Source organism: Phalacrocorax aristotelis, chromosome 8 (genome assembly GCF_949628215.1).
Source record: "Phalacrocorax aristotelis chromosome 8, bGulAri2.1, whole genome shotgun sequence".
Classification (NCBI taxonomy): domain Eukaryota; kingdom Metazoa; phylum Chordata; class Aves; order Suliformes; family Phalacrocoracidae; genus Phalacrocorax; species Phalacrocorax aristotelis.
Window position 1 is genome coordinate 2,081,265 of NC_134283.1, and position 13,609 is coordinate 2,094,873.

At 61.2% G+C, this 13,609-nt stretch overlaps 2 protein-coding genes across 2 annotated transcripts; one reads left to right on the forward strand and one right to left on the reverse strand.

The window, feature by feature from the left end:
• Positions 1-219: 219 nt before the first annotated feature.
• APRT (adenine phosphoribosyltransferase) lies at positions 220-4,261 on the forward strand. The gene is made up of 5 exons (XM_075101164.1): positions 220-349; positions 515-618; positions 1,521-1,654; positions 2,597-2,675; positions 2,812-4,261. The coding sequence occupies exons 1-5, from the start codon at positions 270-272 to the stop codon at positions 2,952-2,954; spliced, it is 540 nt and encodes a 179-aa protein (XP_074957265.1). The 5' UTR covers positions 220-269; the 3' UTR covers positions 2,955-4,261.
• A 2,179-nt stretch (positions 4,262-6,440) lies between these two features.
• CDT1 (chromatin licensing and DNA replication factor 1) lies at positions 6,441-11,453 on the reverse strand. Its single transcript, XM_075101167.1, has 10 exons — positions 10,978-11,453; positions 10,191-10,355; positions 9,881-10,098; positions 9,195-9,389; positions 8,939-9,084; positions 8,523-8,626; positions 8,037-8,225; positions 7,505-7,639; positions 7,223-7,424; positions 6,441-7,118 (listed from the first exon to the last, which is right to left on the reverse strand). The coding sequence occupies exons 1-10, from the start codon at positions 11,344-11,346 to the stop codon at positions 6,955-6,957; spliced, it is 1,887 nt and encodes a 628-aa protein (XP_074957268.1). The 5' UTR covers positions 11,347-11,453; the 3' UTR covers positions 6,441-6,954.
• Between the last annotated feature and the right edge of the window lie 2,156 nt (positions 11,454-13,609).

Here is a 13,609-nt window from a genome sequence, read left to right on the forward strand (position 1 = left end):
CTGTCCTTGGGGGTGCCAGAGCTCCATGCATGGGGGTGCCAGAGTTCCGTGCAGGGGGGGATCAGTGCTCCCTACATCGGGGTGCCAGAGCTCCCTGCACCGCGGAGCCAGGGCTCGGTGCCCGGGTAGCAGAACCCGGTGCAGAGCGGCGCCAGGGCCCCGGGCAGCGGCACCCCCCCCACCCCGGGCAGCGGCTCCGCGCAGGCTGCGCCGGGAGGCGGCGCAGGGCCGGGGCTGCGCGGTGCGGGGCTGCGCAGAGCGCGGCCGCCATGAGCGCGGAGCGGCTGCAGCGGGTCCGCGATCGAGTGCGGTCCTTTGCCGATTTCCCGGTGCCCGGCGTGCTTTTCCGGTGCGGGCGGGCACGGGGGGTTGCTGCCAGCTCCTCTCCTCGCTGCCCATCCCTCCCCTTGCCTTCTCCTGGCACCACAAGGACCCGCTTCCCCTGGGCTTTGGAGCTCGGTCGGGAGCCAGAGCGAGCCCCGGAGGTAGCTAACTGCTTTCCCTTTCTTTGCAGCGATATCAGCCCCTTGCTGAAGGATCCTGCTGCTTTCAGGAGTTTGCTTGATCTTCTGGAAGATCATTTGAGGGCATCTTTCCCCAAAATCGACTTTATTGCAGGTGAGTGTTGGTTGAAACATCTCTGAGGCCGGTGAAGAGCATTGTGTCCTCCGGCTGCCCGGGCCGGAGGCGTGGGGAGACTCCTCTGCTACCAGGGCAGGGAATACTCTAGCCCTCGGACATTATAATCAACCCGAAGGTAGCCTCTATCATACAGTAACACCGGGACAAGTTATACCCTTAATTTATCTCCACAATTTCCTGAAATACTGGTTTTGGATGTGGCAGACGCCATCTGGTGATATTTCGGCGCCAATTTTGTGATTCATTGCTTTCATCATTAAAAAGAGTCAGGGAGTACTGAAAGTCTGACGCAAAGTCATGCCTGCGCGGTCTCGCGCAGTCCCCACGGCCGGCAGACCCTGTTCCACCGTGTTTTCCTTCTCAGGGGGCCTCTTTCAAGCCAAGAAAAACAGCCTTTGTGGCCATAACGCGTTGCAACACGCCTATGAAAGAGGCTGAGGATGGAAGGGCTTAGGAAGGCAGTGCCTGAGCTGGGTGATAGGCCAGAGTTTAAGGAGTCTAGACCAAACGTGGTCCGGGTGCCTCGTGATAACCAAAGTCTGTCCCCCGGTGATGCGCAGTCCCTGGCTGTGTGGCCAAACTGATACCGGGGCTTAGCTGAGCATATCTCTAAGAAGAGCTAGAGGGGCGGCAGAAAGGGCTGATGGGGGGGCATCGATGCGGTGCCCCGAAGCGCGTCAGCAGCACATCTTGGCGAACACAGGCAGTGCAGGAGCGCGGTGTGTGTTTGCAACCCATAGAAATGACTCTAAAAGCAAATCGCTTCTGAAGACACCCCCCACCCCTGAACACCGGATGATAAACCTGGGGCATCGTGCAAAGATGCCCCCAGTCGAATGGCTCTGTTTGGAGTGTTCGTGCTGCTCTGCTCTCCCCAGGCCTGGACTCCCGCGGCTTCCTTATAGGCCCCTCCCTGGCTCAGAGACTAGGGATCGGCTTCGTGCTGATACGGAAGAAAGGGAAGCTTCCCGGTCCGACCGAGACGATCTCCTATGCCCTTGAGTATGGCAAGGTAATGCCCGGGGAGGACAAGAGGGTTTCCAGGCTGGTTGATGGAGGGCTCGGGGGTTTCAGGGAGGGGATGGGGCGATAAAACCAGCTGGGTGGGCCCCAAGCTGGGTTTAGCAGCTGGCGCCGATGCCACGGGCAGCCTGGCACGGCACAAGCTTCAGGAGTGGCGCTGAGCTTTGCTGTACCCCGGCACGGTGGCGGCTCCCTCCCCAAGCCACAGAGACGTGGCTTGTGCCGGTGAGCCATGCCGTGATTTTTGGGGGGGGTAGGGGCGGTAAGACTTGGTGCTAAATGGCTTTCTTCTTGAATTCAGGGGCATGAACATGCAGTGTCTTCCCCTCTCTTCCAGTAAGTGCTCTAAGTAAACGCCTTTATTGCATGGCTTCAAAACAGTGCTCACCTTGTAACACCGCAGCCTCTCTGCTTAAAGAGCAGAGGTTTAAGCCTAATAACACACTACCGCTGGTAACTAACGGCAGCCAGGGACCGGCAGCAGAAACACCAAACCTAGGCGTTATTTATGAGGATTGGTCTGGGCCAACCCCTCCACGGGACAAGTGCTTCTCACACAGGACGTGCCTGTGACGGTTTGGATCTGGCTTGGCGGTGCTGTCAGGGCAGAGCGCTCCAGCCCGGTGCATTACAGGAGATTTTCCCCACTGGAGAACTGCCTCGGGATAAGGTTTCACGTTGGGACCATAACTCACTTGATGAATGTTCAGGATCTTGACATGCCAGAGGGTTGGCCCAGCAATCACCTAACCGGCTATATATTTCCGTGACACTCCCCTGTAGCTGGAGTATGTGTTTTGGGGGTTTTAGGTGCTGAGTGTTAAGGCTGATCTCGCTGAAGACTTGTCTGCATTCCACCATGTGTTAGCAGTTTGTGAAGTGTTCCTCTGTAAGGCAAGACTAAAATGAAGCTACTCTTTCCACCCTGCAGGCTGAACTTGAAATCCAGAGTGACGCCGTGGAACCCGGACAAAAAGTAGTTATTGTCGATGACTTGCTTGCAACTGGAGGTGAGGGAAGCAGACGGTGTCAGAGCACGTGTAACCCACGTACGCGTGCGTTCAAGGAGCGGCCGCGGGGTTTGAAGCTTACCTCGGCGCTGCTCCTCGAGTGACGATGTTTCTGCTCAACCTCTGTGTCGTGCAGGTACCATGTTCGCAGCCTGCGAGCTGCTGAAGAGGCTGAAGGCTGAAGTCCTGGAGTGCCTGGTGATCATAGAATTAAAACTCCTGAAAGGGTCGGAAAAGCTCGAGTCTGTCCCTTTCTACTCTCTGCTGCAGTATGACTGAGGAGAAGGGAACGCGCGCCCGGAGCTCTTCCCAAGTTTGGGCATTTATCAGTGGCTCTTGATGTCGCGAGGGGGTGGGCAGGGGGGGAACCTACGATTTTGATCCTGGCCAGATGCTATACAATTTTAAGTCCTATTCATTTTTCCAAGCCATAGATTAAGCTGTGTTGAGTGTAAGGATCCTTTTTGGAGTTCATCCTTCTGGGAAGAAGGAACAGCCTGATTGTCTTAGGGGGATGGAGACCAAGATGCAGCTTCACTGATTCTTTTTTATTTTTTAGGAGACCAAAGTAAAAATACTGCTGCTGAGGCAGGAGAGGTCTGATAGCTTTGGGGACCCAGCATCCCCTTTTGGTTGAGCCGTGCTTGATGAGCCTCCTAGGAGCCCGATAAAATTTTGCCAGAGAAACACAGAAGATGGGCAAAAAGTGATTATTTGTCTAAGGGATAAGTCCCTCTGTATTTGACCTCAGAGGATGGTGTGGTTGCTCTCTGCTGTCGCTCACACCAGAATAGGTTGCCCTTACATCAAGGTAGTGCTTGTTAAGGAGAATTAAGCACCTGCCCAGCCCTGTATTATGAAATCAGGAGGCAGCCACGGCCAACGCAACAGAGGTTGCTGGCGTAGATGAGCTCAAACACCATGTCAGCTTGCAGCTTGGCTTGTGGTCTCTCTGCCTTGAGACCACAGAAAGCTGAAGGTCTCTGTTGTAGGAGGCCGTCTGCCTTCCCGTGGTCCAGGGTAGTGCTTCGCAGTGGATTTTGCAAAACCAGGAGCAACCTGCATATGGGAAGTAGCACACAGCTGGGTGACAGGCAGCTAGGAAGGGAGCCGTGCATGTGCTCAGGGCTGTTTGCCTGCCTTCTGTCCGGCAGTACTGGCACCTACCAAAGCCTGCGGCTCCAGCCATGGCCGGCAGCTTTTGTTTAGCACGAATTCCCCATCTACTGTAACATATCTGGCTCCCTGGGCCGCTGCCTGCCCTCTGCTGTGCTCTCCTTGGGGGATCGGGATGTTGAAAGGCCAGTGCTGGTGTGGAGCCCATTCTTGTAGGTATGTTTGGTGTCAGATAAGGCCACAGGAAAGAAAGAAAAGGTGTTGTGCTTGCAGCTGAGCTCTGGTGGTCTCACCCAGGTTGTACGATGAATGACATGGGGTTTGGAGATGCGTGGTTCAGTTTGGTCACGGGAGTAGCTAAAACTCGGTGTGCCAAAACTGTCACATGTCTGAAAACATTAGGGTCTGTGTCCCTGCCCTGGCATGGGCTGAACTCACGGGTAAAATAAATGTTGACTCTTTTTTTCTAAGCTGTCTCAGAGCTGTTCTTGCAGTAGCTGAAGCCGTTAAATGCTGTTGTGGTTTAGCCCCAGTCAGCAACTCAGCCCCACGCAGCTGCTCCCTCACTCCCCCCCGGTGGGATGGGGGAGAGAATCAGAAGGGTAAAAGTGAGAAAAACTCCTGAGATAAAGACAGTTTAACAGGTAAAACAAAAGCCGCTCACACAAGCAAAGCACACCAAGGAATTCATTCCCTCCTCCCCACGGGCAGGGGGTGCTCAGCCATCCCAGGACAGCAGGGCTCCCTCACGCATAACGGTGACTGGGGAAGGCAAACGCCATCACCCCGAATGTCCCCCCCCTTCCTCTTCCTCCCCCAGCTCTATGTGCCGAGCCTGACGCCGTGTGGTGTGGGACATCCCTGGGGTCAGTTGGGGTCACTGTCCCGGCCGTGTCCCCTCCCGACCCCCTGTGCCTCCAGCAGAGCGTGGGGAGCTGGAAAAGTCCTTACCTAGTGTAAGCGCTGCTCAGCAACGACTAAAGCATCTCCACATTATCAACACTGTTTTCAGCACAAATCCCAACCACAGCCCCATACGAGCTGCTACGAAGAGAATTAACTCTATCCCAGCTGAAACCAGGACAATTACCCTCGTGAGCATCTTCCTCCAAACCCAGGCTGGCAGTGGAGAGCAAGGCTGTGGTGGGAGCTCCCCCTTAACGCTTGGAAGGAGTCGCTTGTCCAGGCTGAGCAGTTCAGGTATGTTTTCTCTGTTCCTGGCACCAACCTCAAGCTGGAGGCGGGGGGTACCCAGACTGGTCCTGCTGGGTTGCAGTGGAAGTGCCCAGTGCCCCAGAGGAACGTAGGCCAAGCCCCCACAGCTCAGCTCACCTTCCCTACCCAGCATGTGGGGACACCGCACACCCTCCTCTTACGCTTGTAAAGGCTATTATAGCTATTTTTATCACTAATTCCTGAAAAGCCACTTCAGTGGCTGTTCAGTTTGTGCTGAGAAACTCCATTCCCCTGGGAGAAACCTACCCCGGGGCCCTTGTTTTCACAGCCAGCCCCTGCGTGGAGCCAAGGGAGGCAGCACCTTGCATGCATACTTGGCACAAGGCGAGGGTCCCTGCTGCGAGGCAGAGAAGGGAAAAATTGGTTCCAGCCCAGAAAGCCGTGGAAAGCAGCTGCGTGCTGTGGAAGCGAGCACAAGCCCTGCCGGTGCCAGAGCTGGCTGCGCGCGGGGCCAAGGGGTGACATCAGGGAACGTGGGGACTGTGCCTTCGCTGGGCCACGAGCAACCGTTGATGTAATTGCTTGCATAGACAAGGCTGTGCAAGGGGGGCTGCCAGGCAGGAGGAAGGTTTTTTTGTCTCAAGCACAGAAGGGGAGCTCGCTGCAGGCTCCCCCGAGGCACGCGTGTGCCTGCCAGGCTGCCGAACCCGCCTCCTCCCCACTGTGCTGAGGTCCGTTGAGCCCAGCCTTGCGCCCAGAGCCCCCCAGCCTCTAGGCTGGGTTTAAACCCTCCTCCAATGAAACAGGGCTACCTCCTGCCAGCAGTGCCCGCAGCAGAGGGCCTGTCTGCTCTCTCCATCACCGATGCCACCAGCCTCTGAGGGCAGCACTTCAGGTGGGGAAGCTTCCCCAGACCAGCATCGTCCCTCGCCCAGCAGGATGAAGGACAGTCACCTTTCCGTGCCGAGTCCTTGATGTCCCATGCTAAAACCAGCCCAGTTTGGCCAACAAAGCGGGGCAAGGTGTGCCCGACGTGGCACTGGGCAGCTCCCACAGCCTCCCCTGCACCCACGCTGCCCCTCCTGCAGCAAGCGCTGACCTGACCAGGGCGCTGGGCCAGGCTGGCACCTCTGCAGCCATCAGCACCCTCTCTGTCCCTCTTCCCAAGCCACTTCAGCTGCGTGGCCAGGGTTTTCCCTTGGGGGAAAAAGCCTCCCTGTGCCCACCCCCAAGCCCTGCCTGCTCCTGGCCCCGGGGGAAGCTGCTCTGCAGCCCCTATTTACAAAAGCTGCATTCAGTTCCCTGCAAACCCACGCTCACTTTTTCCAGTAAATCTTTCTCCAGGAGCTGGATGACGACCCAGCCCTTCCCTGCCTGTGCCGGCCAGCGCCAATTGCCATGGAGAACCGCGGGGCTAACGCAGCCCAGAGCGGCAGCTCACGGAGGAAGAGCGCTGGGTTAACATAAGTCAGCTATATTTAAAACATTTAATACAAATATGTTTTGACAAGTCCTGTAGTTGTTTCTTCCAGCAAGTGCCGGAGATGTGTTTTACCTCCCTTAAAAACAGAACGAGGCCCAGAGCTCCAAAAACATCAATTTGTGACTTCTTCTCTCACTCCTTCCTGCCCGTCACCCTCCCACCATGCCCAGTCCTGCCTCCACCCCACCAGAGACCAGTTAACGGAATAAACCTCCTGCATGAAACGTCAGGAGGACGCAGCAAAGCTAAGAGGTTACTAGCTCCTCTTCACCGCTTGCATTGTCGCCCCAGGATGCGGGACTGCCAGCGTTCTACTCAAGGGTATGGGGAACTAGGGTCCTCATGGACCCTGGCAGAGGAATTAGTTAAATTAAGGAGTTTTGCTCTTCCTCAGACATCCCCAAGGATGAGCCTCCCATCAGCCCGCACCAGAGTCCGGAGTGCAGTCGGGATTTGCTACATTTAGAGGTGATTGCACGGGGGAAGCCTCAACCCTTGGGGGGCTCAGAGGGCTTCTGCCTCCTTTGCCGCCTTCGTGAGCCTCTCTGTGATGAGGCCGAGGTCCTTCCCTTTGTCCAGTTTGATGTAGGTGTCCGTCCTGACGGCGTGGATCCCCACCCAGTCGGGCAGCAGCTCTGCGAAGAGGCGCAAGTGTTTCTCCATCTCACCTGCGAAAAGGAGAGGCGGCCGCCGGGTCAGAGCTCAGCTCCCCCAGCCCCTTCCTCCTGCAAGGACCCTCCCCACGCCTGCGAGGAGACCCCAGCTTTCCTACCAGCAGGCATCTGCGCATCGTAGCTGTCGGCCATACGGGCACAAGCCACCTCCATGGTCAGCGCCTGCTTCTTCTCGGCCACGAAGACGTTGCGCAGGATGCGGGCCATGGCCGGCAGCCGCCCCAACATGGCCAGCCGCTCCTCCTGCCGCGGGTCCCGCGTCATCAGCGCCTGCAGCTTCTGCGCCTCCTTCGCCCGGATCTTGGGGAGCAGAGGAGATGGGGTGAGACACAGGTGGGTCCCCCCAGAACGAGCTTTACAGCCAGGACCAAATTACTCACCCTCTCGAGCAGGGCCTGGGACACCCCTTTCAGAGCGCTGGAGGTGCTGGCAGGGGACGGTGCTTTGGAAACCACCGATTCCCCCGCACTGGCTTCAGCGGTTCTTAAGGCCAGGTTGGCAAGAGCTTTTTCCATCTGCTCATGTGGAAGAGGAAGGAGGAGTTGGGTTACAGCTGGGAGCCGCTCGCACTGGAGGAAGAAGTTTCCCTTCCACCGCCCCCACCACCACCCTGCAGCCCCAGCGCAGTGACCCATCCCTGCCTGCACGGAGAATAGCCTGGGGGGCTTCATCTCCTCTCCCAAGCCCCGAAGTCAGTACTGACAGCTCCTTTAGCCCAACACCAGTCCTACACCACAACCTGCAGCATAACAGCCAGGCTTGCGTTCCCACCTGCCTACATCTTGCAGTGCTCCGAGTCCTGTGGCTCCAAAACGATCCTTCCCAACCCCTATCCAATAACATTTTCCTGGGGAGATGGCTGGTTTGAGGTCTGCCGGCCGCAGACAGAGCCAAACCCCAGCCCCAGCTCACCTTGGGGGTCAGCATCCCCCGAGCTGTGCTCAGCACCTCCTGGGCCGTGGTGAGCCTGTCCTCCTGGGGCGGCTGCGGTAGCTCTGCTGGGCTGATGTCCGGCACCTTGTCCACATTGAAGCGGGGATGCCAGCGGGTCAGCTTCTCCTCCGGCACCACCATGGGAGGGTTGAGGGCGGCCAGGAACGCCTGGAGAGGGGCGAGAGCTGCATCACAGCACCCATGGGCCAGGTATGGGGGAGCTGGCCCTTGCCTAGTGCTCCCAGCACAGCTTAGCAACACACAGCAGCTGGCTTGGAGGAAATTCAGAGCCAGGAGAGACTCCAGCTGCCATCCTCCCCACCCACACCTGCCCGCCAAGAGCATCCCGCAGGAACCGGCGATGTCCCTCAGCCCAGATGCCAGCCCCCTCCTTCCACCCACTTCTCTAGGTAGCAACCAGAGCGACCTCAGACCCCCAAAGCAGAGGGTGCTGGGGGGTCCCACCTTGTGGTGCTGCTTGACGATGTTCACCAGGTTGCGGTTGAACTCCTTCCTGCGCTCCAGCAAGCGCGACGCCGACAAGTGCGGGCGGCCATCCACTTTCTCCTCTGCAAGGACACGCGCAAGCGTTACCACCTCGGCAAGAGCACAGCAACGCCGCGACGGGGCCCAAGCCTCGAGAGCCTCGGGAAGGCCAGGATCGGAGCCCTGCCGTGGGGCTGAGTCGCTGCCGGAATCACTGCCCTGTCATCCTCCCACTCGCCCCCAAAGTGGTTTTTTCCCCACTTCCAACACGCTCAGGCCCTTATTAATCAGATTATCTAACGGGCCAAGTGAAGAGCACCCCTGGGGATGCAGGGATCCCAGCCAGGACCGAGCACACCCCTGCTCTTGGTGCCCCCTCCCCGAGCCATACGTACCTTCCCCCAGCACCGGCTCCAGCGTGAGCTGGTAGTCAGACTTCTTCACACCGCTGCTGAAAGTGGGGATGTTCTTCTCCTGACGCATAATATACGAGTCGGGGTACACCGCCTTGATCTGCCCCACGTGCCGCTCCTCAAACTGCCTGCAACAGCACCCGGAGAGGTTGGGAAGCCCGAAAGCTGACACCAGGGCATCGGCCCCAACAGCTTCACCCGGGGCCCCAAAACGGGCTGCCCGCTTCTGCCAACTCACTTGCGCATCATGTCCTGCACCCCCTGCTTCACCTTCGCGAAGGTGATGGTCTCGGCGCGGTTGAAGAGCATCCCGGCAATGGTGTCCATGCTGCGGAACATCTCCGCCAGCACCTTGAACTTGTAGGGCAGTGTGAGCCCCGGGGGCAGGTCCTGCGCGAGGGTGTGGAACCGCTGGTATGCAGGGGCCTTCTTGCTGCCGGGAAAAGAGAGGGGTCAGGGGGTCCCAGCACACAAAAGCCACTGGGCATGGCGAATGTGGCACTGGGACGGCCCCGAGGGTGCAGCTGGAGACCGAAATCGGCCAGGTCAGGGGTCCCACTGCCAACAGGGCTGATCTCAGAGCGTAGGAGCTGTGTGCCCACCCTGGTTAGGGTACACCCCTCACCTCCCCTCATCCCAAAACTCTTCTCTGAGCAAGCTGTGCCAGTACCTGGGGCGCATCACCCACCCTCCCCGTCCTGGGGACATGGATGCCCCAACACTCACGGTGGCTTGGACCACACTCCAGTTTTGCTTCGGAGAAGCCCTTTGTGTGCAGTGGGGCCAGCCAGCGCTCCGCAGAGCCCCCACGCCCCCCTCACGGGGGTGGGAAGACCCCTGCAAAATAGCTGCGGGGCCAAGCAGCAGAAGGGGGCTGTGGGAGCCACCAGGACACCCCGATTACCCCTCAAAGCTGCTCCTCACCCGGCCTCTGCCGCAGGAGCTGCCGCCCCGGTGTCCCCGGATGGCCGCGCTGCCGGCGTGGCTCCGCTTCCCGCTTTCTTCTCACGGATCCGCAGCTCCAGTTGCCGCACTCGCTCCAGCCGGCTCCGCAGGTCGGTGCTGGCCTCGGCGGGGAGGGAGGGCAGCTGGGCCAGCGCCTGCACCCTCTGCAGGCGGCACCGCAGCCCGGGCAGGTCCTCCTGGGTGGGGAGGGGGCACACGGTCAGAGCAGGGCTCGCACAGCGGCAAGAAACACAAAGGATGGGAGCAGAAAGCCAGGCTCATCCCGTACCAGCTGCAGGCGCCTGGCTGTCCCTGGGGCGGCTGTGCCAGGCTGTGCCCCCCCATCCTGCCCCTGGCTGGGGGAGCGGGTGGTGCTGGCCGGGGGGTCCGCTGCCAGGTCCGGTGAGGGCGGCATCGGGGGCCAAGCGGTGGCCGGCGGCGAGGGGCTGGTGGCCTGCGAGAGAGGAGTGTGAGAGGCTGCCCACGCGTGTGCGGGGAGCCCACCCGCCGGGACCCCCTCCTCGGTGGGTCCCCCCACAGCCTTGCACTGGGAGTGTGGGGGGAAGCCATAGCGGGGTCTCCACTAGGGGCAGGGGGCAAGCCCTGATGGGGGGGTCCTACATCAGAAGGGAGGGGGGAGCAGCCCTAAGGTGGGGGGAGGTCCTGCATCAGGAGGAGGGGAGGTGCAAGCCCTAAAGTCCTGCATCAGGAGTAGGGGGGCAAGCCCTAAGGGGGGTCCTGCATCAGGAGTAGGGGGGCAAGCCCTAAGGGGGGTCCTGCATCAGGAGTAGGGGGGCAAGCCCTAAGGGGGGTCCTGCATCAGGAGAAGGGGGGAAAGCCCTAAGGGGGGGCCCTGCATATGGAGGAGGAGGGGAGGGGCAAGCCCTGAGAGGGGGGGCCTGAATCGGGAGGAGTGGGGGGGTGCAAGGCCTAAGTCGGGGTTTGTACTAAGGGAGGGGTCAAGCCCGAGGGGGGTGGTCGCTCCAGACACGGTGCCCCGGTTTTAGGGCTCCCCCTCCCCCTCCCCGCTTCAGGGCCGCAGCCCGGGGGGAGCGGCGCCCCCCGCAGCTCCCTACCGCCCCCGGCTCCGCGTCCCGGTCCAGCTCCAGCCTCTTCCGCGCCGATTTCCCGCTCGGCTCCGCGGGCCGGGCCCGGGCCGGCGGCTCCGCTTCCATCTCCCGGCGGCTCCGCTTCCTGCCCGCCAGCCCCAGCACCACCGGGGCGCCGCCGCGGGCCGGGGTGCGCGGCGAGGCGGGCGGCGGGGGGGCGCCGGGCGGCGGGGAGGGGGCGCCGAGGCCGAGCCCCTCCGGGACACCGGCCTCCTCCGCCTCCCGCTGCACCGGCGGCCCGGTAAGGCCGGCCTTGAGCCGGCGGCCGCGCTTGGCCGGGGCTCCGGTAGCCGCTTTCGTGCGGCCGAAGAAATCGGTGAGGCGGAGCTGGGCCATGGCGGTACCGGTACAGGTACCGGTGCCACCGGCACGTGCGCCCGTTACCAGCCGCGCCAAAACCTCCGCTCTTGGCGGGAACCCGCGCGCCCGCAGCACCGCCCACGGAGGGGGCCGGCAGGGGTCACGTGGGGCGGAATTGGCGCCACGGGGTTCTTAAAGGCGCAGTGCCTCTTTATAGCGGTGCTACACGTGGGGAGCCGGGAGGGGATCAGGCCCATTTCGGGGGGGGGTGTCCCGATCTTGCCAGGTGTCGCAGCGCCTGGCTCGGGGGGCCACGGTGTCACTGTGTGCCCCCACCTGCTGCAGGGGTTGGAGGCTGCTGGGCCCCTGGCGGGCGCGGGGGTCTGTGAACTGGGGCGACCCTGAGCGGGGCAAAGAGCACCTGAAATGGCGCTGGCCCCCGCCAGCCCCTGGGCTGGTGGTCACCCCTCGCATCTGCTCTCCCCTGCACGCCTAGGGCCGGGGGGGCTGCTTGTTTCCAGCTCGCGTGGGGCTGAGCCTTGCCCATCTCCTGGTGAGAGCTCTGCGGTGGCCGTGGGGTCCCTCGAGGGATGCTGCCACTGCTGCTATCCCACCTTATCCACTGTTCCAGGCAGCGGCCGGCACTCCGGCTGGGCATAGCCATGGGAACATGGGGCTTCAGAGGTGGCTGCAGCACCCCCTTCTCCGGCGTCCCTCTGCCCCACGCCGTGGCTGCGCACTAATGGCACTGCCCGGATGCAGGAGAAGCTTGCTGGCCCATAAAACGCCTCGCTGGGCACTCAGGCCCTGCCCGCAGCACATTACGGTGCCCGTGCCCATCTCTTAAAGCTTGAGCGAGGCTGGCAAAGTGGAGCGGGGCCACTCAGGGCTGGATTCGGCTGCGCGAGGCAGGGCTCTGGGGTGCCATTTTCTGCACCCATTTATTTCCACAGCCTCCATTCCCAGCCTGGCTGCCGTGCAGTGGGTGCTCGGGGCTGGCCTGGGAGTGAGATTCCGGCGTGCGTGCTGCGCACCACCCTTTCCTGGATCCATTCAGGATGGGGGGATGCAGCCCAGGGCTTTTACAGCAGTCATTTCCATGCCCAGGTCTCACAGACGTGGTGTTAATGCAGAAATTCATGGCTCGATGTTGGCGAGTGTTTTATTTATGTGAGTGAACCCCTCTGGGTCTAGGCAATGCAGCTGGACAGAGGGACCGAGTCCCTGCTCAGAGGATGCTCAGGGGTGGTTTGGGCACCCACAGCCCCTCCCAGCTCCCCGGAGGGGCTGTGCCCAGCAAAACTCATTTGGACACAGGTGTTTGGGGGCCCTCGGGCCTGTCCTGCCTGCAGTTTGGGGGGCTACGGTGTGGGTAGCTGTGTCCCAGCAGCTGTGGCTTCTGCAGTATGGGGGGAGAAGAGCCCCAAGAAGTAGAGCGGAGCCTGCTGAGGTGGGGAGCAGGCCGGCAGCGTGCCAGCTGGATGCCAGTTTATTAAGTACATTCAGAAAACAAATGCGGGGAAGCCAAAGAATGTGGAGAATTTCATGGGCTGATGCTTCCTGTTAGGGGCTGGCGGTTACCAGCACTGCCGGGGCTGCTGCCCTGCGGCCCCCGGCACCGCCGGCCGTGCCGGGCGCCTTCCCAGCCGGGGCTCAGCTCGGCGCTGAGCAGGGCACCGAGCTCCTGGGGTGCGTGACTGTGCGCCCAGCTCCCCTCACCTGGGCACCCAACCCTGTGGGTGCATCTGGCTCCCCAGGGCGCGCAGCAGGCACCCAGCTCTGGGGACACGGGACTGGGCGCCCGGCTTTGAGGACGCAGGACCCACAGGACCCTCACCCCGGGCCCGAGCGGAGCACTCAGCCTTAATTCGCTCCAGCCTCTTTTTTTTTTTTTTTAACAAAGCAAACAGGAAACACATCGTCTTTTTATTATTTTTTTTTTTTTAATTTATTTTGTTTCCACCCTGCCGCAGATGCCCTTGCTGCCGGGGTGCTACGAGGCCCGGGCTCAGCCCCCCTCTCCTCAGAGTTTTGCTCCGATGGGCCGCCCCCCCGCCCCCTACCCTCCGCCCCGTCGGGGCTGAGACCGGCCAACTCGTAGCAGCGGTGACGGGGTTGCAGTGCCGGCGGGCGGCGCTAGGCGGGGCGGGCCGGGCCGGGCCGGGCCGTGCCGGGTCGAGCCTAGCAAAGCGGCGGATCCGAGTCTGTCTTAGCCTAGCAAAGCGGAGTTGCCGAGCCGAGCCGTGCCGGTCCAGCCCGCCGAGGGGGGCGGGAGGCGCCGCTTATAAAGGCGGCGGGA